Source organism: Dreissena polymorpha, chromosome 4 (genome assembly GCF_020536995.1).
Source record: "Dreissena polymorpha isolate Duluth1 chromosome 4, UMN_Dpol_1.0, whole genome shotgun sequence".
NCBI classification, from domain to species: Eukaryota; Metazoa; Mollusca; class Bivalvia; order Myida; family Dreissenidae; genus Dreissena; species Dreissena polymorpha.
Genome location: NC_068358.1, coordinates 137,963,797 through 137,989,156, shown reverse-complemented (window position 1 = coordinate 137,989,156; position 25,360 = coordinate 137,963,797). Strand labels below are relative to the sequence as shown.

The following is a 25,360-nucleotide window of genomic DNA, read 5'->3' as shown; positions in this document are numbered from 1 at the left end:
AAGCTTTAACCATACGCAATTCTATAATAAATAACACTTGAATGTAAATTAATAGTTAACTGTACGTCTTTTGGAATACGTCTATATCTGCTTTTAATCAATTATATTTTGTGAATTATTTTATATAAAAAATTCTTTATATTTAAACCACGTATACCGTTGAAAACAGATGTAATATCTTCCCTTACTGCCTTTGAAATAGGTAGGTTTCTCCAACTTCAAATCGTTATTGTTTTCTGTTAATGTTCTTGCTCTGTTTTAATCTTATTCGGAATACGATTTTGTAAACATTATACTATATAGACACGTATACAAAATATATTCTTTATTTAAAAGTGTTTGCCTTAGAGACGATGTACATATGTATAATAGTGATTGATAATACTAAATAGAATGGCTGTTCTGTTATCACGATGTTATTTAAATTGCGGTTACGCTTTCATAATTTAATTCAGCATGTAATGTATTGCAAATCGCTGTTTATTTCCTTATCAGCAAATCTAAGAATGATCATTTAGGAATTATTAACTATAAACTATTTTATGTTTAACGACCAAAGAGACTGCGAATTGAATTTAAAAAAGACAATACAATATCATATTCATTTGTAATTAAAAATTGTTTATGGTCCAGATACGATCAGTGAAAATTGATGACTGAAAATGTGCTGGTGGGAGGTAAGAACAATAATAAAGCAACCTTTTAATAATTTATTCATAGAGAATCAACTTCAAATAAATGTAACACGCACAATATAATTTGAACGTTAACTGCACAAAGTCAACGGAAAAAATAAATAATGCATATATACACGAGGTTGATGATTTTTCATATAAATAATATGAACATATGTTTTCCGCACACGGGTATGAACTATATACAACATTCAGCAATACTAATGTGGCTTTTCTTTGTAAAAATTGATTAATGTTATAATACAATACTCTTTATAGACAGTGCACACGAACTATAGCCTCAGTGGGATAATAAACTTGGAAACTGCAAATTAATGTATGATTAATTAATTAGGGTAACGCGCGTTCGTTGGTAATTGAGTTTGATCAAGATACAGGCTTGTTTATTAGTTTTATATCACTGCATAAATTTAATGTATCATTTATTTAAACCCTTATCAATCATTTTATACCAAGCAAAATATGGCACACACTGATGTTCCTACAGACAAAAAAAAACAGGTTTAGCACGTAAAAACCGCAAAATGAAGCAGGGTCAAATATTGCTCTAAATTAAATCGCACAAACGCGTCATTAACACATTACGAAATTAATGTCATATCAATCTGTTGACGCGGTATCAATTCTTTAAGTTGAACCATTGATGCTTTTTATATAATAGAAAATGTTTTGATAATATTAGTATCATTGTACACAACAACAACAAAAACTACAAGTGGAAGCTCTTGATATATACATGTAAAATGAAGAATACATTTTTTTGCAAACACTCAATGCGTTCCGTTTAATAATTGATAACGAGAACTACGGAGCATCGAGGGTTTGGCATTATGAATGTTTATGGCTCACATCATATAAAACAAAAGTTGTGTTAGAATGTAACATTGGTGTGCCGAGTTTAATAAAGCATAAATAACGTATACTTATGTCATATATTGTGCTAGGTTTCTGAGCAAGATTTTTCAACACATATAACATACAAGTTGAATTGTTGCGCTTCGGTGATGAGCCAGATCAGCATTCGCGTTCATTAAAAAATAACGTATACAGATCTTGTGCTGGGATGATGAGCTAGAATAGCTTATGTTGATTGCTGAGAGGTGTGCAAACTTCACTATTCTCGCTTATATGAGAGTACGAAAAAGAAAAGATGAAATACCGGTAGCAATGTCCACTGAGCTCAAACAGAACTTTCTGTCTTGGATATATTGTCCATAACCTTGCGAAGAACCGAGAACGTCTTACTGTCTGTCGAGAACACGCCGTCGGGCTCCACACAATACACGGGTTGAATGTAGTCCAGATGTTCCGAAGACAAAATCGTCGGCGTGTCAACGCTTCTCATTCGAACCTCAATCGGCGTCGACGTCCGCGGTCCGCCATTCGGAAGCGAGCCGTTCGGCAGCGAACCGTTAGACGCTCCAATTGCGTCCATCGTCGAAGGCAAGGGATTTTCGAGCCGACGACGTTTTCGTCGTTTAGCTTTCACTACACGTTTAGTTTCTTTAGTCTCTTCCGGCGGTCTTGGAGGAAGCTTCGGAAGACGAATGGAACTCAGCGGAAGCTTATGGTCGCCGTTGGGGAAATAGTCTGGAATGTGGACTGTCGCAGTCTCGGGCGCTATTTTATCTTCCACGTTGAGGCTGGGCGCTTTCTCGCTGTATAACGATTTCATCGACGAGGACTTGTTTCTTAGTGTTCGAGGGTCAAATGTTGTTTTTAAGCTCTTGTCGTTTACCTCATTTACCGGGTAACTCTTGACCGCCGAGCTGGGCCGTTCAGGAGCGAACTTATTTTTTTCTAAAAAACATCACAACAAAATCAATGTAAAAACGATGGTGTCAAAATAATTACATAGCACATTTAAGTGTTCGACAAACAACTAAACTAGTCTATATTAACGCTTCTAATACTTTGCGACTACATCTACTTGTGAATATTGACTGGGTTTCAAGTAAGAATCATATTGTATATTAGTGTTGCTCAAATATTAAACTGTGAACCTATTATAGCAGCCGGGTAATTAACCGGCTAGCTGAAATATCTCGCAATATTTCAAGACTCTCTCAAAACACGACACTAATTAATTTACATTACGAAGTCTATTACTTTTACTACGAAGTCTGTTTCTATACCCATGAAGATGACGCTACTATCACAACTACACCCCAACCAATCCATAAAAATATTCAAAATGGAAAACAAGAATTACCGGAAACGGTTTCAGGTTGTGAGCCGATCTTATAGTGCTCCTTCCGGTACCTCATGTAGCAGACGAACGCGATCGCCACCAGTGCGATGATGACTAAAATCACCACCACCACGATAGCAATGAAAGCCTCACGGGGGAAGGTGAGCGACCCGTCGTCTGCCGGTACCGGTGTTGGCGTCGTCGTCTCTATCATATCTGAAAAGGAGAAAGCGGTAATAAACATGCCTTATTCTGAGATTTTCATTCGTTTCTTCGTAGTTATGTTACTATTGTTTTCCGTGTTGTAAATGTTGTCCTGTTGTACTGTTAGTGTAGTTTTCAATGTTTCAATGATAATTTAAGAAGTATTTCTCATTCAGGCTTATCTCAAATGTGACTGCAAGTACATCACACACATTGACTTTGTAAAATCAATTGGAATACATCGGCTGTTAGTAAAATATTTGCTTGAGACGAGAAACAATCTGCAAAATTGACATTCCCAAGATTTAAAAAAAGTGCAAGAGAAGGTGGACAACTCTTGCAAATGAAACATCTATTTCGTCAAGAGTTACCGCATCTCGGTTCTGTGCCGTCCCAGCCAGTGCCGTCGGTGGCGCAATATCTGACGTCACTGCCGACGAGTTCAAAGCCGATGTCGCACGAGTAGTTTGCCGTCATGCCATCGTCGAGCAGCTCCATGGCGCCGTTAGCAAGAATACGGGGCGGGTTGCACACTGCGGGACGGTGGGATCATATTTGTACATATTATGTTATTGATTATTCATTAGGAAATATTAAGAAGAGTGTCTCATATTAATAAGATAAGACTTTATATCGATGTTTGAAATGTACATGCATATATTAAACCTGAACGTTTGATGTTTTAGCTATCTTCTAAAAGTGTAAATGTGCACTGTTTATGTAAATAATAGATGATAAAGCTTAATTATCTTTTACTTTTGTGTTTAAATAAGTTTGGATAAAGTCGTAGATTGTTTATGCTGTTTTGACTTCAAACAACTGATGTGCAACCGAAACTGAAGAGGTTCCCTTAAATGCATTCTTATTTGTATATTGATTTTTTTTAAATATACGAACACCCATTATACATATGTATTATACACTGAGATATGTGTTATACATAGTATACTTTGGCGCATATATATACTATATATTACGATCATGAACTTTAACCCACCGCAGAAAGGATCCGGTAGATTCCAGTTTCCTGTGACGTCACACTTGATGACTGCGGTTGAGTTTACGTCATATCCGGTCAGGCACGTGAACGTCGCCGTGGTCAGCAGGCCGTCAGTGGTCAGCTTGACACGTCCGCCAAGAGGGTCAGTCTTGTTTGCGCATAGAACTGTTGTTACGTAGAATAATTGCCTTCATATAAAGCGTGAACGTCATTATCATTAAGTACAATATCAACAACATGAACACGGTTGAAAAGAAGCAACTACAGTAATGGCAGCAACAGCGACCGCGCTATAGTTCTGGTCACAATTCTACCAAATCTGGTCGCAGATAAAGTTCCTTTACAAACGATTGTTGACACATAAAGGCCATTCGGCTGCCTGTGATAGATTCAGGTAAATCAGTCAATCATGCGATTGAAGAGAAGTTGAGTACACACAATTTCGGGGACTTAATATTGTGAAGTAGAAAACAGAAAAGGGTCTTAATACTTCCAAAACTTGTTGCAGCCAAAACTATCTTTAAAATTATCAGGGTATTTAAGTCATTTGGATGATAAAAATTCAGTGAAGTAAGCAAAGCAGTTGAATAGATGACTACATACAATTTTGGGGACTGAAATTATAATCTAAAATGGAAAAAAAAGACAAATAGTTTTAATTCTGCCCAAATGTCATGCCTAAAGATCTTTTATACGTAAAAGGTAATTAAGCTGTGCACATTTGAGCGAACTAAAGGATTTTGGATTTGTCACACTCAGATCGTACCACATGTTGGCATCTGGTAGTTCCACATGCCGCTCGATGAACACGTATGCACATGCTCGCCCAGCAGCGTGTAGTTGTTGGAGCATGCGTAGTGGGCGGAAGTCACCGAGCCATTTGACGTTAACGTCACCGTTAGCTCCGGCGGCGTTGTTATGTCATCGCAGAGATCTGTAGAGATTTCAAATAAAATATGATTGTACTGTCAATTTGCATTAAAAAGAGTATAATATGCTTATCAAATGTACGATGGGTGGTACATAAAGGTCGGTTGAACATAAACTTCAAATGCATTTGAATAACGTTGCCTCTTTAAGAGAAAACGTATCGATTTAATTTCAAAGGTACTAGCCAAACATTTTTGTCAAGGTTCTGTAGATATGTATCTTAATTAAGAGAATAATAATTCGCAAGGAACTAAACTAACACCTTCGTCATATTCAGCATAACCAAACTCTTTACACTTACTGCAGGTTGGGTTCACGTCTTGCCAGCCTGTTCCGTCGCTCATACAGCGACGTGACGTCATACCGGAAATGCTGTATCCCAGTATGCAGCTGTAGTGGGCCACCTGACCCGCCGCGTCATCTGTGATGAACATGCCGCCTTTCGTCGGCGTTGAAGGGGAATTGCATTCTGAAGGCGGAGTTTATCATATTTTTCAGAAATGATAAACACGGAAATGATGCTGGAACAACCACTGGTGATGAATTTTATCCATTGTAATTTTTATCCATAATAATAATAATAATAATAATAATAATAATAATAATAATAATAATAATAATATTATTATTATTATTATTATTATTATTAAAGCATAGCTATAGTCCCACTTACTGCAGGTTGGGAATGCGCTTCTCCACTTCCCGGATGTGGTGCACGTGATGCTCCTACTTCCACTGAGGTAGTAACTGCTGATGGTGCTGTTACAGTCGAAGGTCGCCGTGGTTACGAGGCCGTCAGTCGTCATGGTGACATATCCGCTGGCAATGGTGGGAGATGTCGTACATTGTACTGAAACAATAGAATATGCTTTGTGACGGGTGATTTGTAATTCAATGGGTCGACTCCAAAAAAGGCGCAAACATTCAAGGAATAATACATTTTTTACGAAGATAGAACAGTTTATGATTGTGACCCAATCGATAAAAAATCATCGGATGTCGTATCTATGATATGATACACACATAAATGGTAAGCACTTTAATTATCTGACGTCATTTCAATTAATGTATCCATTTTTCTTGGTATCGTTCATATTTTATTTAGTTAAGGAAAATACAGATCATACACTTTTTTTTACAAATAAATCATTAGTGTGGCTTACACTTGAAATAAGATTCTAATCAAACGAAAGTTATCGAAACAGTATAAGAGTGAGTCCTCGAATAACCATTATACAATTTGTGAACAGATTGTCCTTTGGCTTATCATTATTTATTCAATTAAAAAATTATACGACTGTATTTTGATGTGCAATTTCTCTGGTGACCATATACTCACCACACTGGGGTTGACTGAAGTCCCACGTGCCGTCTCCTCGACACGTGATCGCCACGTCACCACTTAACGTGTAGCCCAGGTCACACGAGAACGAGGCCCTGGTTTCCAGACCGTTAGTTGACAGGGTCACGCTTCCTCCGGAAGTGGTTGAGAGCGTCTTACAAGTGCCTGCATGATTTGTAGCACTGTGTTATTTAAGCATTTTTTTATCGTTGCATGATACCAATAAAGAACGATTTGGAGTTCTGTCCTCACTAAATGATAAAGGCGCTAGCCCGGATTAATTTATAACAATTCACTCAAAAGCGAAGAGTTGTTTATTTGTCGATAAATAAAAAAAATTCAAAATCTATTTCGATTATGACGAACAAATATCATCAATTGCAACTTTAAATGTATCTTTTCACATACTTTGGCATGTATTGAGGTTTGTCATTAAATGCTTGAACTTGATAGATGTAAAACATTGGAACAAAATCTCTCCAGTTAAAAAATACCAGAATACACTCAAAGAAAGAAAAACACATATATCTATCACGACGTGTATTTATAGATCTTTGAAAAAAGTAAATCTCAACAGGGTTTGAAGAGGGACCTAAACCTGTTTGTATAGGTACCTGATTCGAACCACTTACTCTTGGAGTAAACGACTAACACTTTAACCATTCGGCCATCCGTGATCACATGGTAAGTGGTGAATTTTATACTAAATACAATAAGCAATCTTCGTTATGTCAAAAATATAACGAAAACAACAAAACTCTCCAAATTACTAGTATTCAATCGTCTCGCGTTTGTAACGCTTTAAGGCTTCAGGCTTTTAACTCGTCAAAAGATACATATAATAGATCTTTTCGAGCAAAGTAAATGTTCTGTATTACCGTTTCCTCGCAAAATTCATATCTACAACGAAAATTGCAAAATCACCGCAACTAGAGAAATAAAAGAATGAAAGCGAATCAATCAATACGTACTGCATGCAGGGCTAGTTCCGCTCCAACCGGTACCGTCCAGTGCGCATGTGCGGATATGAGCACCACCTAGCGAGTACCCGACCTTACATGAGTACGTTGCTATAGTACCGTTATCCGTCACGGTGCCATGCTGAGGGGGAAGTAGGGAGTTGCAAGCTGATAATTAAAAACATATCTCAGAATTCGTTCATGATAACGTTAAAATATATAGAATTCATATCTTTATAATAACCATAATTATAATGACCACCATATTCATCATCAACATCAACATCATCTTCACCATACTTACAACAGTAAACATAACCGTCACCGCCATCGTCATAACGCCATATTGTTAAGATCAAACAATCCAACGACAGAACAAAACGCCGCACACATTAAACCGCTTAAGAAGCGCAATCCATAATTCTTACCGCACGTTGGCGCTGTAAGGTCCCAGGTGCCGTCTGGGAGGCACGTACGCTGGGTAGTACCAGACAGGAAATATCCGCTTGCGCATGCGTAGTTGGCAAACGTGACGTAACCAGTGGAAACTAGCGATAGGCTGCCGCTTGACGGAGGGTTCAGTGTCGGGCAAGCAGCTGCAATTTTGTTTTCATTTCCTTATTGAAACGATATTTTCGATATATATACAACGTTGGTCAAAAAATTGGCGAAGAGCGACACCTACGGCTAAAGGGAAATTAACTAGTTACAAAAGAGTAACATAATTATTCATTATTTGCATAAGGGAGAAAGAGATCGTGTATAGTATTGATGGCATTTAGTGACTGTTGTAATTTATTGACACAAACGTTACATCTGAAGAGCACATAACTATACACATTCGTTCAGCCATTTCATTTTCGTGTATTTTCGATAACGACGTAATTAGTTATTTTCGTTGACCGGTTTATAATGAACTACATTATAAATTGATTAATTGATTGTTATTTTGAACAATTAAAGCAAGATTGAATGAATGAATTGATTACTAATATATTTTTTGATCGATTATGGACCTATTGTTTGCTTTATTCGTTTTTGCATCTATCGCTATCCACTTACTGCAGACCGGCGACACCTCCCAGATACCGGAACTGCTGCAGTAGATCTTGCTCACCCCGTGTATCGTATAGCCGGTGTTGCACGTGAACATCGCGAACGTCTGACTCCCGGTGGAGCCGAACGTGAATGACCCACCCACAGGTGACGTCAGCGATGCACACTTATCTGTTAAAGAATATTGTAAGAAATTATTCTTTGAGCTTGACTTTTATCCCTTCAGAGAAAGCCTACATTTTATTCTCTAATTACCATTTTCCTCTCTGTGTCATAAAGAATAAAATATTGTACAATAACCACCTTGCAAGGTTATCCTAGTTCAAGTTTACAATTACAGCATTATTTATTCAATTTATTCACTTTGACTCGACAGAAATTTAAACTTAACTTCACGTTTTCAACACTAACATTAGTATTGTATAGCACCTTGGCTATTTGAGACAGCCAAGTGCCACATGTTTTACACTATTTGAGACAGCCAAGTGCCCCATGTTTTACACTATTTGAGACAGCCAAGTGCCACATGTTTTACACTATTTGAGACAGCCAAGTGCCACATGTTTTACACTATTTGAGACAGCCAAGTGCCACATGTTTTACACTATTTGAGACAGCCAAGTGCCACATGTTTTACACTATTTGAGACAGCCACGTGCCACATGTTTTACACTATTTGAGACAGCCACGTGCCACATGTTTTACACTATTTGAGACAGCCAAGTGCCACATGTTTTACACTATTTGAGACAGCCAAGTGCCACATGTTTTACACTATTTGAGACAGCCAAGTGCCACATGTTTTACACTATTTGAGACAGCCAAGTGCCACATGTTTTACACTATTTGAGACAGCCAAGTGCCACATGTTTTACACTATTTGAGACAGCCAAGTGCCACATGTTTTACACTATTTGAGACAGCCAAGTGCCACATGTTTTACACTATTTGGGACAGCCAAGTGCCACATGTTTTACACTTTTGTACAGGCTCAAGACCAACGGGTACATATATGCGCGAAGCACTTACTGCAGACTGGATCAGTGTCGCTCCACCCCAGGCCGCTTGTCAGGCACTTCCGGTAAGCCTCCCCTTGCAGCGCGAACCCTATATTGCACGTGTAATTGGAAGTTTTTCCGTTGGCGACCATTGTCCCGTTAGATGGCGTGGCAGGTGGGTCACATTCTATAACAAGAAAATGTTTTTCTTTAAGACTGTGTATTGCTTGGCGAATATTGACTACTGTTTTATATTTGACATTTTGTTTAGTTAACCCTTTATGAAAGGTAACAATATGTGTTATTTACATAATCGTTACCCTAAATCAGAACGTCAGTAGCTTTGTTTTCATTTAAGATATTGCTTTCAGTTGGTTTGTATAAATCAACTTTTTAAGTATGGGTATCGCAGTTAATCACCCTTAAGACCTCACAAAAATGATTTTCATTCTGTTACTTCAGGTCCTATATCTGTACAAGATGGGCATTACATAACAGCATTCATTAAAAAAGCCCGGACACACAAACTATCAGGTGTTATACGTATTGAGTAACAGTTACCCACAGCAACAAATAATATCGAAAATAAATATACCACATGATGGCGTCGTTCCATTCCAAATTCCGGAAGAAAGGCACGTGCGCGTTGCCATGCCCACAAGGGAATATCCGACAGCGCATGCGTACACGGCCGTGCTGGTAACACCGTCCGTATGCAGCGTTACATTACCACTGGCGGGAGAGGACACAGTTGAACAATAAACTGAAAGAAAAGTAGGACCATAAATAATTTATTGAAGGTTTTATTATTTTAGTTTATGATGCAATATCAAATATGAATTTGTGCATCTATAAAGGAACACGAATAGATGAAAGTAAAGGAATGTGAACTAATTTGAACAACCTCCGCGCAGATATTTCACACGTTCGTGTTGCTCGTATAAAATCTTATATTAAAATGAAATTTTAAAATATGATAATAATTGTCGATTTTTTTAAAAATCTAATTGAAAATTAGACTGCGATTCGATCCCTGTCTTTAAAACATTTCCAGGGCAAATTACAAATTAATGCGACTTTTTTTAATTCCAATTACAATAATATATTTTTGGCACAATGCTCTCAGTCATACCACATGTCGGTGCTGTCGGTGTGAAGGTTCCGTTCTGATGGCACGTGCGAAAGGCACTGCCGGTCAGTGTGTAGCCGACCACGCACGAGTAGTTCGCTGTCGTCGTCAGTCCGTCAGTGGTGTAAGATATGCTGCCCCCTATCGGATTTGTTAAGCTCGCGCACTTTTCTGAAATGATATTTACCTTTATAAAATCAAAGCGTTGAACGCCGAAGAGAACGACTTTCTGGTACAATCATTTCAAGATTAGTATGAGCATTTGTTTTCGTCATTTAAACTGTTTCTTCACGAACACTGTTTGAAGTTCAATGATTAAACTGGGGACATTGTTATCCTGCGTAATAAGCTATATAATTTTACAATGCACAAAACAACAAACAAATTAAATGTGAATAAATGCAGATCCTTCAGCTTATAACTATGCGATTCTGATTGGCTCTGAGGTCAGTTCTCTCCCTTGCTGAATGATATATTCTTCAACTAAACAGGGGAGGTCACTGTGCAACTGGCATAGCAAATTGCGATTACAGTACGGTACTAAAGAAACCGGCTTTCGCCACTGTCTAAAAATGTATTATTTGAAAAAATAATTTTGAATAAAAAAAATTTAAGAATGATTCTGATATAAGTATAGCACCAGCTATAACAAAAGCAGCATATGAACATTGCCAACAAGCGCAATACCATGATCCATCTTGCATGTGACTTACTCTTATGAAATTGATACATTTTGGTCAAGTTTAGTTGCCTCTTTTTATGAACCGGTAAACACATTTGTCTACGCTTTCTTTTTCACTTTATGTGAAATTTGACGCATCGTCGGGCTATCACTTGACTTGGCACAGCAATTTCTTTTACAATAAGCGCTTGATGGGCAGCATTTTTTTTATATCCGCGTCCTTGAACTTGTACTTTTCATCAGTAAAGCAAAACATCCACCCCATTTTTATTAAAGAGAAAGATTACAAAATACATGGGATTTCACTACAACGTTAGTGGGTTTCTGGTACAAGCTTCATATTATTTTTACGTGAGAAGTGACAACCAACAACGCATATTTTGTCAAAACACGTGTTCTGTGACCTTACCGAAAGTTGAACAGCCTGTACCTGCAGAGTCACGTAACGTAACTCACCACACGTGGGGTCTAGACCCTCCCAGCCGAAGCCCTGAGCTTGGCACTTCCGATTAGACGGACCGGATATTACGAAACCTAGGTTGCAGCTGTATCGGGCTGTTTGCGTGTTGTTCAGGTCCGATACCACCATGGTTCCTTGTGAGGGGGTGGAAGGGGCCAAACACTCTGCAGACAAAGTCGATTAATATTTTATGCATTATATGACCACAAATAATTTGTACCAACGCGTGTGAATAATATAAAACCAATATAAAAAAGAAGCGGATATGTTAGGGAGACAATATTTGAAGACATAGAAAGGATGCAGGTAAATAATTTCTCACTAACTTGTTCACACAGTAAAAGCAGTGTGTACTATTTATGCACATTTACCAACAATAAGGGACAATACAGTCCTTATTAACAAATACAAACTTATTTCATGAATACAATTATATTATTCTTACTGCACATGGGAGTGGCATCGCTCCACTGTCCTGTCGGCTGGCACGTGATCGACCTTGACCCACTTAGAATGTAACCAGGGAGACAGGTGAAAGACGCGACCGTCGTTGTGTTGTTAGTAACAATGGAAACAGTACCGCTGGATGAACTCGTCAATGTGGGACACTGAGCTAGTGTGGATATGTATAGTTCAGTGTAAAATATGAAATAAGTAAACGTTCCATGGAGGAAATTAATCTACCAGATGAGTCAGTACGTATACTTCAGCGTTTTTTACATTTAACGAGTTAATCAGAAATTGAACCTTATTTAATAAAATGAATTGTCACTTTCATGGCTTAAACTAACTGACTGCTTGGCGATTTGTCAAAATGATAAACAGAACATCTCGAAGCCACTATAAAATGCCCGCGGTGGAACCGCGATCGCGAAACCACGGTGGCCCGCCGCGATGTCATACCGCGGCATTTTTTGAGCGTCATATTAAACCTCCGCTCTCTTGAAACTCGCTACCGCGGCATCAACGCGGGATTTTACGAATGTATTTTAGCTGTACAGTTTATTAAAGCATTAAAATGTTAAAATTTACAAGTTAATTTCAGGCGATAATTGGAAAATGTACGATTCAGCTTAATGTTATCCCCTACATTAGAGTTTCCAGAAACTTACAAGGCATGACAATTATAAAAGGTTATAACAACCATTTAGATCAAGCGTATTTCTAAAAGTGCACACTTCATGCACCTACCACACAGGGGCTGACTAAAGTCCCACGTGCCGTCACTCCTGCAAGTGATGCGCACGTGGCCATTCAACGTGTAGCCCACCGCGCATGAAAACGAGGCTGTTGTTTCCAGCCCGTCCGTTGTCAAGGCTACTGATGTTGACAGCGTCGAGAACGTTAACGTTTTACATGGCGCTGAAATTTGGAATGATGCCTATTTATTTTGAATATCATGTTCGTGTGTAACGTAATTTAAACACATGAACGAAAAACTAATCAGGAAACCAGTTTTGACATGGGAACTTGTTTGTATGAGTTTTCATAGGCTAAGGTGAAAAATATGTTCGTTTATGATACTGATATTTCTTTAAAATAACCCTATCCTAAAATATTCGTATGTTTTTAGTTATGATTAATCGCTTAAAACTTTTTGGATTGAAAAATTCTCTATATACTTAATAATCCACGTTTACAAGTGTTTAAAAGTTACGTACTGCACTGTGGATTTTGTCCGCTCCAACCGGAACCATCGTTTGCGCATAACCGGATATGATCTCCGTCCAGCGAGAACCCCACAGTGCACGTGTAATTGGCTGTGTAACCGTTATCCATCATGGCACCGTTTTGAGGGATGGACGGGGAATTACAAACTGCAAACAAGGATAGTGCAAAAGTACTAGTACTTATAAAAAAAACTGTTCAAATGTTCAATATAATACATTTACAGAAATATTGTCTAATAATACAGCATGACGGACTTCATTTTAAAATGATTACTATATTGCTGTTATTTCACGCACAACATTTGGGTGGTTGTAGATCCCAAATTCCAGAGTGGTTACACGTTCGTTGCCGGGCGCCATCTAGCGCGTATCCAGGAGAGCACGAGTATGTTGCTATGGTAACAAGCGAGTTCGACGTCAACACCACTGACCCACTACCAGGCGGATCTAAGGGTGGACAGGAAGCTGAAAAAGTGTTAAAGTTACAAAGGGTATATACACATTTACGCTATTTTGTTTGTTTTTTATAACAAATATATTCACATCAAAATTATTTGTTTGTTGTTATCATTGTCGTTGCTTTCGACGATAATATTGATAATAATATTGATGATGGTGATGATGATGATGATGATGATGATGATGATGATGATGATGATGATGATGATGATGATGATGATGATCATGATGATGATGGTGATGATGATGGTGATGATGATGATGATGATGATGATGATGATGATGATGATGATGATGATGATGATGATGATGATAATGATGATGATGATGATGATGGTGGTTATAATGATGATTATAATGATAATGATGATAATAATTACGATGATGACGTAGATCTTACCGCAAACAGGGACAGCATTCCAGCTGCCATCGCTTCCACAAAAGATCTTGTTCGAACCGGAAACTGAATAGCCACTTTCGCATGATATAGTCGCGTGAGTCTGTGTGCCGGATGTTCCGAGAACATAGGTACCTCCCAGCGGCATGGTTGGTGTAGTACAAAGCACTAAATAAAAATGAAACATATTAATATGTTTGTGTGCAAATCACATATATTTTTTAATATCAACATTAGAAACGAATTGTTTTGGATAAATAATTAACACGAACATATAATGAACAGCGAAAGATGCATAAACATTATTGTAAAATTGTTATTAATATCAAGAAATCACAATTTAATTAGCTTATCTGACATGAATTTCAACTCGTATTATACCGCATAAAGGATCACTGCCGCTCCATCCGGTTCCGTCCGCCGCACAGGCCCTAATGCTCGACCCCTGGATGGAGTATCCCGCGTTGCAAGTGTAGTTAGCAGTCCGTCCGTCCGCGACCATGCCCCCGTTGGAAGGGACGCCGGGGGAGTTGCACTCTGTAAACAAAAACAGCAAAAACCATTCCGAATACATGTATTAGATTTGTATTTTAACAACAGTATTTATATTGTTGAGGTTTTATTGAATTAAGTAACATTAAATTGAAACAGTATATACGAAAACCTGATGATAGGTAATTAAATATTCCGGTTGTAAAACAAATGCTTTGTTACATTAATACACTATTATTTTGAGCTAACGATAGAAGTGAATGTTACTATAGAAACATGATTAAAGTGTTTTTAAAGATATTTCTTGATTGTGTAAAATCAAACATTATAACGGGCAACTGATGCCTGAAAAACAAGAAACCGTCGGAGACGGGTGATGCTCCCCAAAGTTTTTTTTTGTCACAATATTGCACTATATATTCAGATAAAAGGAAACGTCTTGAGGGAACAGTAGTTTGGGGGACAATATTTTTTATATAAAATTTCAAAGGGCCATAAATCTGTGAAAAATCATCCGACCAGAACCCGCTGATAATTACACATCTCCTCTTGGTAGTGAAGCTTCCCATAAAGTTTCATTGAATTCCAGTCATTAATTGCTGAGAAATAGCCCGGACAAAAATTGTGCACGGACGGACGGACGGACGGAAACACGGACGGACAGACGAAGCGGCGCAATATGCTCCCGCCAAATTAAATTTTGGGGGAGCATAAAAAACGATAAGATACCAACATTTCCACGGATTTCACAAAGAGCAAGTCTATTGTACTCACCACAGACGGGGGTCGTACCCGACCACATCCCGGTAATAAGACACGTGCTAGTAGCCGAACCCTTTAGTGTGTAGCCGCCGAGGCATGTGAATGTACCGACACTTATTCGTCCGTCTGTGCGAAGCGAAACAACGCCGCTTGGCAGAGTGGGGACGTTTGAACAATACACTGAAAGGTCATCATTTCAACACAAACCTATAAAGTTTATAGGAATACTCCCCAACAAATAGGTAAGTTATTATAAATGTAATAAAGAATACAGATGCAATAATGGGAACCAGATACAAAAATAACTCATTGCCATTGTTATTACGCAAAAAGAAGGCCATCATATAAATAGCGTTGCAAATGCTCAGTAACAAAAAAATGGTGCGAAAAAGTTTATCTTATAATATTGTTTTATGATCTATTGACGTTTCACTGTTAAGAAAGCACGCTGCTACCAATATGTTTAGTATACAAACTTATTTACCTGATAGTCGAAACTCATTGATAAATGCTACAAAATGCTGTTTTAACTTCAACTTGTAGAAACTGCTATATTCCAGCCTCAAGCTTAGAAAGTGATTGAATAGTCGAATACAATAAACACTACTCACCGCATACAGGAGCCTGAGGGACCCAGGACTTATTTGTTAGGCATGTTCGTACGCTATCACCGTCCAACGTGTATCCGACGACGCAGCTATAGTTCGCCGTCGGCGTCAGTCCGTCAGTAGAGTAGGAAATAGTTCCACCGGTGGGATAGGCCAACGTGTTACATTTTTCTGTGTTGTAAAATCCGCATATCATAAACTCACAATCTTCACCTGACATGTGTATATAATGGCTGACTCATGCATTGTATCATACACATCAATTGAAGCTTACACGCTCTTTTTTGTAACATAGTACATAATTACATATTGTATTCTGAGATAAACGTCGCAGCATACAATTTATTTTAAATTACCTGTTTGCTTCGATCCTTTTATTTATTGTAATAAAATGTACTATAGTTGCGAGAATTTGCCGCGCCTTTCAGAGCTCAATGTAGCGCCTACAAATGTCGCATCGCCGTTAAATGTCGCAGGCTACGAGATTTGTCGCAACGTTGACGATAAATGTCGCAAGGACCGACATATGTCGCAAATTCTACTGACGATAAATGTCGCAACTTTAACGATAAATGTCGCAAAAATTTCAACTGCCGATATATGTCGCAACATTAACGATAAATGTCGCACACCTTTGTAAGTCATGTTAAAAACGAAAACTTGAAGTAAAATGACTAAAACCTTAAGGTTAGATTTAGATTACCCGACGAGGTTCTTTGAGCCGACTTCCACCAGAATGGTCAGTTTTTAGTTAGTATTGTCCGAAATGGTCAACTGTGGTCAGTATTTTCCATAATTGTCAGCTGCGGTGAAGATCGACCGAAGCGGTTATATTTATTTATTTTCGACCAAAAACGTTAAGCTGTAGTTAAAAATGACAAAACCCTTGTTTTAAATTGGTCGGAAATCGGAAAAGCGAGGGGTCCGTAAGTTTTTGCTTTGGGTTTAAGGCGGGTGGGTTTAAAGCGGGTATATACGATTTTGTCAAATATTTATGAATTTATATAAACTGTGTAAAAAACTTATATATATATATTTCAATATAAATTAAAATAAAAGTTAAGATGAACATGTTTCGAAAAATGAGAAATAAGCCGGATATTTATTTCTGAAATTGAAAACGGCTGTACAGCCGAATTCGCCAGCATGTATACCATACATGTACGATGTGCATCTAAACTTAGTTTAACGGTTTATTTGAATTCCTGCAACGATATCTATTCATACGACAAACGAACACTATCTCCGATCCTAATACAAAGACGAATGCTTCGGTTATTGTAGGAAAATATGTACGTCACTATCGGCTCGGGGCGATCATTTGTCTTTGCTGCATTTATGAAATTCGGCTTTAATGTATAATTTTTCTTGCCTATTTTGTGTTTTTGTAACATATTTTATCAATATATTACAATTTAACACATATAAAAAATCGTATATACCCGCTTTAAGGCCGTTTCGACAAGTTTGGTTATATAAGGTCAGTCTGACAGAAACCGTCTGGGTAGAACAACATGTGAATCCCTCGGTATTTTTGCTGGAGACTGACAGCTTTGCCATCTTTGAATCAGCGATAGAAGGCGAATAATCTTGGATAGAATCATCGATCCAGGATCACACCGGGACCTCTGGTCCCAACCTCTGTGCTCAGCTCTTTGGGTAATTATGGGGCCGGCAAAGGAAAATGCCTTTCTATGAAAACTGCCAGGAATTACAGGTTCTCTTCTTAAACGGGTGGTCGTTCGGGTGCAGCTGCGCAATGCATCAGATACTAAACCCATAATCAAATTATCGCCGAATAAAGCTCACTTTACTCTGTGAACGGCTTTACACCCAACGTCAGTAATCAGGCTCAAATGACAAGGACTCCGTGTCGGTCGTAATTACCAGTTAACTGAACATGCCATCCGATTTTCCTACCTAAATATGAAGAAAGGCTTGCACTAGAGTCCGTGTCCATTCAATATTCTTGTACGGCGATAAGATAAGTTCAGTAGCTGAAAAAAGTCTCTTATTATAAGCGACACATACATAACTGTTGTCATTGACACAAAAAAGATACAAACGACAATTCTTCATAGAAATCGGAATATATTTATGTCATTTTTCTTAATTCCATTTATGTTAATTTCACCAGATTATTTTCCAATATTCACAGTTGTGAAACAAATGTGTCGTTTTGGTGTTCCCATGAACATTTTGGGACCTTGGCAAGGGCGGTTTTAGGAGGGCGGAAGCGGCGTGCGCCCCCCCCCCCCTAAAATTAGCCAATATTTTTTTTAATAAAATGTGCATATTTGGGGCCTTAAAATCGAATGCCAAGGGTTGGTTAACCCAAAAAATTGCTTGCGGCGCATAGAATAGGATATCATAAGCTACTATCAACCGTTTTAGGGTTGTCAATTTTTCACTTAAGTATCCACCCCCTGTAAAACTTGACCTACGCCCCCCCCCCTATTCGAAAACCCTGGAACCGCTCCTGCTTTGATGTCACAAACATGACATCACGAATTGACAGATGTCAGATGTAAGACACAGTACGAAGGTCTTATTGATTACAATCATTTTTGATAGACGATTCCATTTATTTAAAAAAAATGGCAGCAAAATGAGATCGTCCATCCGGTTGACATGTAGTTTAGACTATTCATGTTTCTACAAGATGCAAACACGATTCGCGATTATAATTTAATTGCATGAAGTCTTCTTATCCAACAGTTGACTTATCTGGGATTTCATTTTGGTACACTTACTAGAGAAAGAACCATGAAGACAACGATGCTGATTTTGAGGTAATTATTTTTATGTTGGATTTTAGTACGGCATGAATATACGATTGCTCGTGTGATTAAACCGTGGTAACTATAGCATACCTTTATATACCCTGATTTCATAAAAAGCTTTGCAAAGTCATATACATAAAGAAAACGTCATTTGCATGGCATTTGTTGGTGAATTTTGACTTTTTTTAAATGTTGAAGAAGATATTTTAATTTTGAAAGGCGATTACAAAAATAAAAAACAATGACGCTAAAAATTATTTGTTGTTGTCCGAGGCGAACACTTTATTACTTCAAAACGTAGGACACGGGTGCAATATTATTGGTTGTTCATTTTCTTGTATCTTTAAGACGTTGCCAATAGTCTTTAAACGAAATATTCAAATTGGTAATGCCGTCTATTTACTAAATGGTTTAACTATTATTATAAAATGCATTTAACATGAAAAGTATATGTATCAGAAAAACGCATGAGTGTCGCGACTAGTATTTTCCATAAACATCGAGACCAGGACCGATTCCATTATCTATTTCCTATTTGGATTCAACATACTCTAATAAAGTTTATATGCGAAAATTAGAAATCTTAATTTCAGAAAAGGAACGTCTTTGCATCGCCTGCCTACTCCACGGTGAAATATTACTTTTCTATGGCGAAATATATTTTAATAATAAATGCATATATTGTAATTATTCAATTTTCTAGCGGAAATTTTGCGACATCCATGACGTCAAATCAAAAGCCTTCGACGTCGCCAATTAACGTATCGCGAGCATTAAAGGGCGACTACTCTAAATGAATTTGTCGGAGCAGAAGTATAATGCTGCCACCGGACTGAATACTTCGAGTTTTTTCATTGGCTAATTTAATGAAGCGCACGTGCCGTCGCAATTCGTTATCACGCGCTCTCTATTAAATAAGTCAATGGAAACAATCGATAGTATTCACCCCGGAGGCAAATTTTGACTTCTGCTCCGACAAAATCATACGAGTATTCGCCCTTTAACTCAGTGCGCGTGGCTCGCGATACATTAATTTAAACAATACTGTAAAATGTTGAGATAAGGGGGTACGAGGGTCAGCCCCAAAGCATATAGAGTGTTTCAATCATTATCAAAGTACTTGACGAATTTACTTGACACTTTGTCCATCCATCGTATTACCAAATGCTTATTACATGTGCGATCGCACGGGGAAAATATGTTTCGCTTGCTATGGAATCAGGGAACGCACAATTAAGGTCTCATATAATCGGCCGGTGCAGGTCAGGGGAAATGACGTCGTAACCATAACGTTTTAATTGGAATAATGTCAGCAGTGTACTTTTATGTCAAGCTTGGTAAACAGTGAGCTGTATTGCTTGTTGGTTAAGGTCTTATAATAAAGATTGAAATTCCCGTATTTTGCGATTTTTCGAAAAACAGGTATTCTAAAAATATTACAACAGTTTAACGTTGATAAAACATGTAAGTAAAAGCAATAAGATAATAGAACCGTTAACAGAGTTTTAGTTTATTGTTGTTAACTAACATAATATTAATGCTTTATTTCAGGTTGATATGTTTGCTGTTGCCGATTGTGATGGCGCTAGCAAAGGGCTGGAGGACGTGCGGGCTAATGTCCGATACAGAGTATAGAATCATGATCGAAGCGGTATCGGAAGGGACCTAACATGTACCGGTTGCAGAAAGGACACCCTTAGAACGATCTACACTGCGAAGACTTCACAGATACAAAGAGTTTTATTCGATTGAAAATAATCGACTGTACTATAAGGGAAAAGAGCTTTTGTGTGAATCAAAATGCAGCAAAGTTATAACTCATAATTACCATAAAAGTAAAGGCATTGGTGTGAGAAGGTTATATCATCTGTTAAAACGAAGACATACTGGAGTTTCAGAGGCATATATAAAGCAAGTTATTTCTAAACTGCCGGATTATCAGAAGAGAAATGCAAAGTTTTCGAACAAAGCCCCTCTCAAGCATGTGTGCAGCAGTTCTGTGCACGATATACTTCAAATCGATCTCGTCGATATGCAGAGACATGCAGTTATATACAATAAAGAAAAGTGTAAATTCATTCTAAGCGTAATGGATATATTTAGTCGGTTTGTGTGGTTACGAGCTATACCTAGCAAATCAGCCGATGTAATCACTAAACATTTGAGTCGCAGATTTGCAGAATTCGGTAAACCAAAAATAATTCAGCATGATAGAGGACGTGAATTCGATGGAGAAGTAAAACGGTTGTTGAAAGTTCTCAATATAAAGAATATCAAAAGTCGCCCTTATCACCCTCAAAGTCAGGGGAAAGTTGAAAGGATGCATAAAACATTGAAGCAAAAGATTGCATACGATTTTACGCATGCGAATAGCTTTGGTATAAACTGGGCAAAACAGCTACCAGAGTATCAACGTATACTTAACAATGACCCAAAAGAATGTCTAGCATGGAAGTCACCGCATGAAGTTTACTATGGAAGGGATCCTTATAATGACAATTCAAAGCTAAATCGCAAACTGCTAATAAAGAAACTAAGAGATGCCGCAAAAGTCGCAACACTACAGTGTGATAGGCGAAACGACAGAGCTCAAGAGAAGGCAAACAAAACACCGATTTATAATATTGGAGACTCAGTGTTGTTACGCTATAAGAAAAAAGGTTTATTAAATAGGAGAATATGGGCAGTAGATGGGGTGATACAGAAGCGATCTATGAAAACAAACATGTACAAAATTAAATATCGTGTCCCCGAATCTGCTCGAGCAGGACAATCTGCCCGTTCGGAAGAAAAATGGTACCACGTAAGCAACCTCACACAATATACGTGTACATCAACTGGTGCATCCAACAAGAAACGGTTACATCGAAAACAATATTGCATAGCTACAACAAAATCGTCTCAGCTTGAAAACTTGAGATCGGAATTCGGATTGCCCGTCGTAATGGATCCTATAGGGAACGGAAACTGTCAGTTTGCAGCTGTTTCATATCACCTACGCCAGTATGGAATACATAGGTCGGAAGAAACGCTTAGACAAGAAGTAGTAACCTTTTTGAGGCAAACACCCGTACTTGGTAATAGGATTTGTGGAGCAAACTGGTGGAACTCAATACTTGAGCAACCACGAAATTATTTGTCGCGGATGTCTACAGAATATTAATACGGTGATCAAATAACATTGCAAGCGATGTCGCAGCTGAATAATATGCAGATTTTAATAGTGTCGACTAGGAATAGTGCCACTACATTGATAAGTCCGGATGGGAGTTCATGTCTGTCAAGCCGTTACCCTCTAATAATACTTGGACATTACCCAGAGGGCGCCGGTGAGCATTACGTTGCCCTTGGTTATAAAAGGCATGTATTAGAAAGAATTGTAGACACATCAGCACAAGTAACGTGGGAAACTGATCCACCTACGAGCGATGATGACCTGAACGTAGGCGGTGATGACCTGAGCGCTGGCGATGATGACCTGAGCGCTGGCGGTGATGACCTTAACGCTGGCGGTGATAACCTGAGCGCTGGCGGTGATGACCTGAGCGCTGGCGGTGATGACCTGAACGCTGGCAATTATGACCTGAGCGCTGGCGGCAATGACCTGAACGCTGACGGTGATGACCTGAACGCTGGCGACCTGGGATCGCCCAATACCAGTGACATTACGCGATTGAGAGAAATGGTACAGTTTAAAAGGAACCGAAAACACGTTCAGCAAAACCGCCATGTGATCTTGCCGAGTGAGATTTGGTCTATAATTGTTGATATTGTTCTAAAACTAAGCCCTTTGTCAAGATACTCCCTTCAACGGGTAAATAGGATGTTTAGAGATTTAGTAGGTAAGACACCGCCTCCGCGGTTGTATCTATGCCCTAGTCGGTTCGGTGACGTTACCGTATCGCCCATCAGTGTTCGAAAGATAATCGCATTATCTGGCTCTGGCAGTGGACTGGTCCAGGCGATTCGACAACTTATAAGGCATTCCTCGTGGGTAAATGCATGGCTATTTCTGCGATTAGCTACTTTATGCGGCTGGTACACGGTAGAAGGAATTTGGTATAGACGGCAACGGCGCAATTAATGCCATAGCGTTATATGTTCAGCTGAAGCAATGGATATACATAAAACATAATAACTGAATACACAATATGTGTTACCATTCTATTTTAACAATATGAAAATTAACATGAAAGTTTGTATTTGTTCACAGATTGTGTTCCCAAAAACTACTTGTGATATAACCAATTACTTTTACGGCTTTTCATAACATGATGATTTTGGAAATATAGTAATTAAATAGTTTGTGTTGTAAACATATATATATATGCATTTACCCACGAAGAATGCCTTATTGTTTTCATCATATCAACAAAGACATTGTTGGTATTTTACAGTATTTTATTTAAAAATGATTATAATGTCTACATTTATTGTTTACTTATTATTTTGTATTCATTTACTGCTAATTGCTTACAATATGTAGAAACATGCAGTTATTTGTTGTTTTTCAATTTAGCGTAAAATAAAAACAAATTGTTTCGTTATTTTGTGTCCTGTTGATTTTCGTTGCAATAGACCTTCATATTTTGAATTATATTTTATCACATGCTATACCTTGTTTTCAATGTAATACAGACATTACGTATTTTTCACATTGCTTCATTTACTGCTAATTGCTTACAATATGTAGAAACATGCAGTTATTTGTTGTTTTTCAATTTAGTGTAAAATAAAAAACAAATTGTTTCGTTATTTTGTGTCCTGTTGATTTTCCTTGCAATAGACCTTCATATCTTGAATCATATTTTATCACATGCTATACCGTGTTTTCAATGTAATACAGACATTACGTATTTTTCACATTGCACATGTGTTACTAAATGACGTCACGATATAAAAACAACTTTTAGATCTATCAGCATTTGTTTGGTCAATTAAGATGTATTTTATTTAGATTAAAAGCATGTGATAAAAACGATCTGACACGAGTTGTCATTCCATACCATATTTTATTAAACTCGTCCAGGAAATTAGTTAGTAAGCTCGCCAGAGGCTCGCTTACTAACAAAATTTCTGAACTTGTTTAATAATAAATGGTATGAAAGTCAAACGAGAACTCGTGTAAGATTATATATACACACAATTACTGTGAACGGAGGATGATATTTGACACTGTAACTATCCGAAAACTTTTATATTCACGAAAGTAAAGGAAATAACTAACAGAAGGCTAAGTTCACTGATAAACGGGGATGAGGTATTTTTCACTAGATTGATACTCTGCAGCGAGCCAGTGAACCGGCGACATAGAATACCGCTGCCTATATGTTAAGCATTAATTGAAGGCAACGATATCGAAACAATAAAAAGAACATAGTATTCATCAGTCAGTTCATCAGTATGCCAGTACAAACTCCGGCATATGCCAGTGCGTCTGCAAAATAGTAATACATTAACTAAGGCTCGATTGGTCATTGTCGGCTCGGGTACTACTAACATGTACCCCGGGTACTCTTAAGTATACTTACATGTACCCCGGGTACGGTAAATATAATTAATCGTACCCGGTCGATATTAGACTGTACCTGAGTTGTATTCCCGCCTAAAACCCGATGTCGTAAAACGCGCTACCGATTATCTTAAACAAACTTCTCTTTAAAAAAAACTGCGTCAACATGCTATGTGAGTATGAGTTTCGATAATATAGAGGCCATTTTACAGAAAATTGACATACATGTGTATATAATTTATTAAAAAAAATTAGCCGACAACGACCGATTTAGCGTTAAATTTCCCGGGTACGTTTTAGTATATTTACCGTACCCGGGGTACATGTAAGTATACTTAAGAGTACCCGGGGTACATGTAAGTAGTACCCGAGCCGACAATGACCAATCGAGCTTAACTAAGATAATGCTACATGTACTACAGTCATGTAACTAACATACAATATTCAATACAATTTTATCGTAATTTGTGTTGCTGTAATAATGTTACAGTTTTATCACATCTTACAACATTTGGCCAATCTTGATAACAGCAGTCCATTTAGCACAGGGAAATCAACAACTGGCTACTCGAGCCAAGAATTATAAGAATTGATTGGGTCAATATTGACAACAACTGACCATTTCGGACAATACTGACCGCAGCTGACAGTTATGGAAAATACTGACCACAGTTGACCATTTCGGACAATACTGACTAAAAACTGACCATTCTGGTGGAAGTCGGCTCAAAGAACCTCGTCGGTTAATCCAAATCTAACCTTAAAGTTTTAGTCATTTTACTTCAAGTTTTCGTTTTTAACATGACTTACAAAGGTGTGCGACATTTATCGTTAATGTTGCGACATATATCGGCAGTTGAAATTTTTGCGACATTTATCGTTAAAGTTGCGACATTTATCGTCAGTAGAATTTGCGACATATGTCGGTCCTTGCGACATTTATCGTCAACGTTGCGACAAATCTCGTAGCCTGCGACATTTAACGGCGATGCGACATTTGTAGGCGCTACACTCAACGAATGGTGGTACTG

At 38.0% G+C, this 25,360-nt stretch overlaps 2 protein-coding genes across 3 annotated transcripts in view; one reads left to right on the top strand and one right to left on the bottom strand.

The window, feature by feature from the left end:
- Positions 1–791: 791 nt before the first annotated feature.
- The window catches only part of LOC127878833 (sushi, von Willebrand factor type A, EGF and pentraxin domain-containing protein 1-like), a 47,453-nt gene continuing 22,884 nt past the window's right edge, over positions 792–25,360 (bottom strand). The window contains exons 19-41 of the mRNA XM_052425358.1: positions 16,038–16,205; positions 15,439–15,606; positions 14,554–14,709; positions 14,176–14,340; positions 13,614–13,781; positions 13,308–13,463; positions 12,838–13,008; positions 12,092–12,259; positions 11,643–11,810; positions 10,508–10,675; positions 9,971–10,138; positions 9,407–9,562; positions 8,384–8,548; positions 7,750–7,917; positions 7,334–7,489; positions 6,360–6,527; positions 5,694–5,870; positions 5,322–5,489; positions 4,857–5,024; positions 4,088–4,255; positions 3,462–3,623; positions 2,908–3,102; positions 792–2,495 (exon numbers count right to left, since the gene is read on the bottom strand). Of these exons, the coding sequence (XP_052281318.1) occupies positions 1,876–2,495; positions 2,908–3,102; positions 3,462–3,623; positions 4,088–4,255; positions 4,857–5,024; positions 5,322–5,489; positions 5,694–5,870; positions 6,360–6,527; positions 7,334–7,489; positions 7,750–7,917; positions 8,384–8,548; positions 9,407–9,562; positions 9,971–10,138; positions 10,508–10,675; positions 11,643–11,810; positions 12,092–12,259; positions 12,838–13,008; positions 13,308–13,463; positions 13,614–13,781; positions 14,176–14,340; positions 14,554–14,709; positions 15,439–15,606; positions 16,038–16,205 (4,295 nt within the window). The 3' untranslated portion in view covers positions 792–1,875. The remainder of the gene's footprint in view (positions 2,496–2,907; positions 3,103–3,461; positions 3,624–4,087; positions 4,256–4,856; positions 5,025–5,321; positions 5,490–5,693; positions 5,871–6,359; positions 6,528–7,333; positions 7,490–7,749; positions 7,918–8,383; positions 8,549–9,406; positions 9,563–9,970; positions 10,139–10,507; positions 10,676–11,642; positions 11,811–12,091; positions 12,260–12,837; positions 13,009–13,307; positions 13,464–13,613; positions 13,782–14,175; positions 14,341–14,553; positions 14,710–15,438; positions 15,607–16,037; positions 16,206–25,360) is intronic.
- On the top strand, positions 19,837–23,418 carry LOC127879588 (uncharacterized). Of its 2 annotated transcripts, none has more exons than XM_052426539.1 (2): positions 19,837–20,154; positions 20,369–23,418. In XM_052426539.1, exon 2 carries the CDS (start codon positions 20,850–20,852, stop codon positions 21,978–21,980), a length of 1,131 nt encoding a protein of 376 aa, XP_052282499.1. In that variant the 5' UTR covers positions 19,837–20,154; positions 20,369–20,849; the 3' UTR covers positions 21,981–23,418. The 2 variants fall into 2 exon arrangements, with proteins under 2 accessions (XP_052282499.1, XP_052282498.1); XM_052426538.1 differs by having other exon boundaries at positions 19,837–20,239.

Coding starts and splice junctions, on each gene's coding strand:
- LOC127879588 (XM_052426539.1), top strand. CDS start 20,850: ATGCAGAGACATGCAGTTATATACAATAAAGAAAAGTGTAAATTCATT.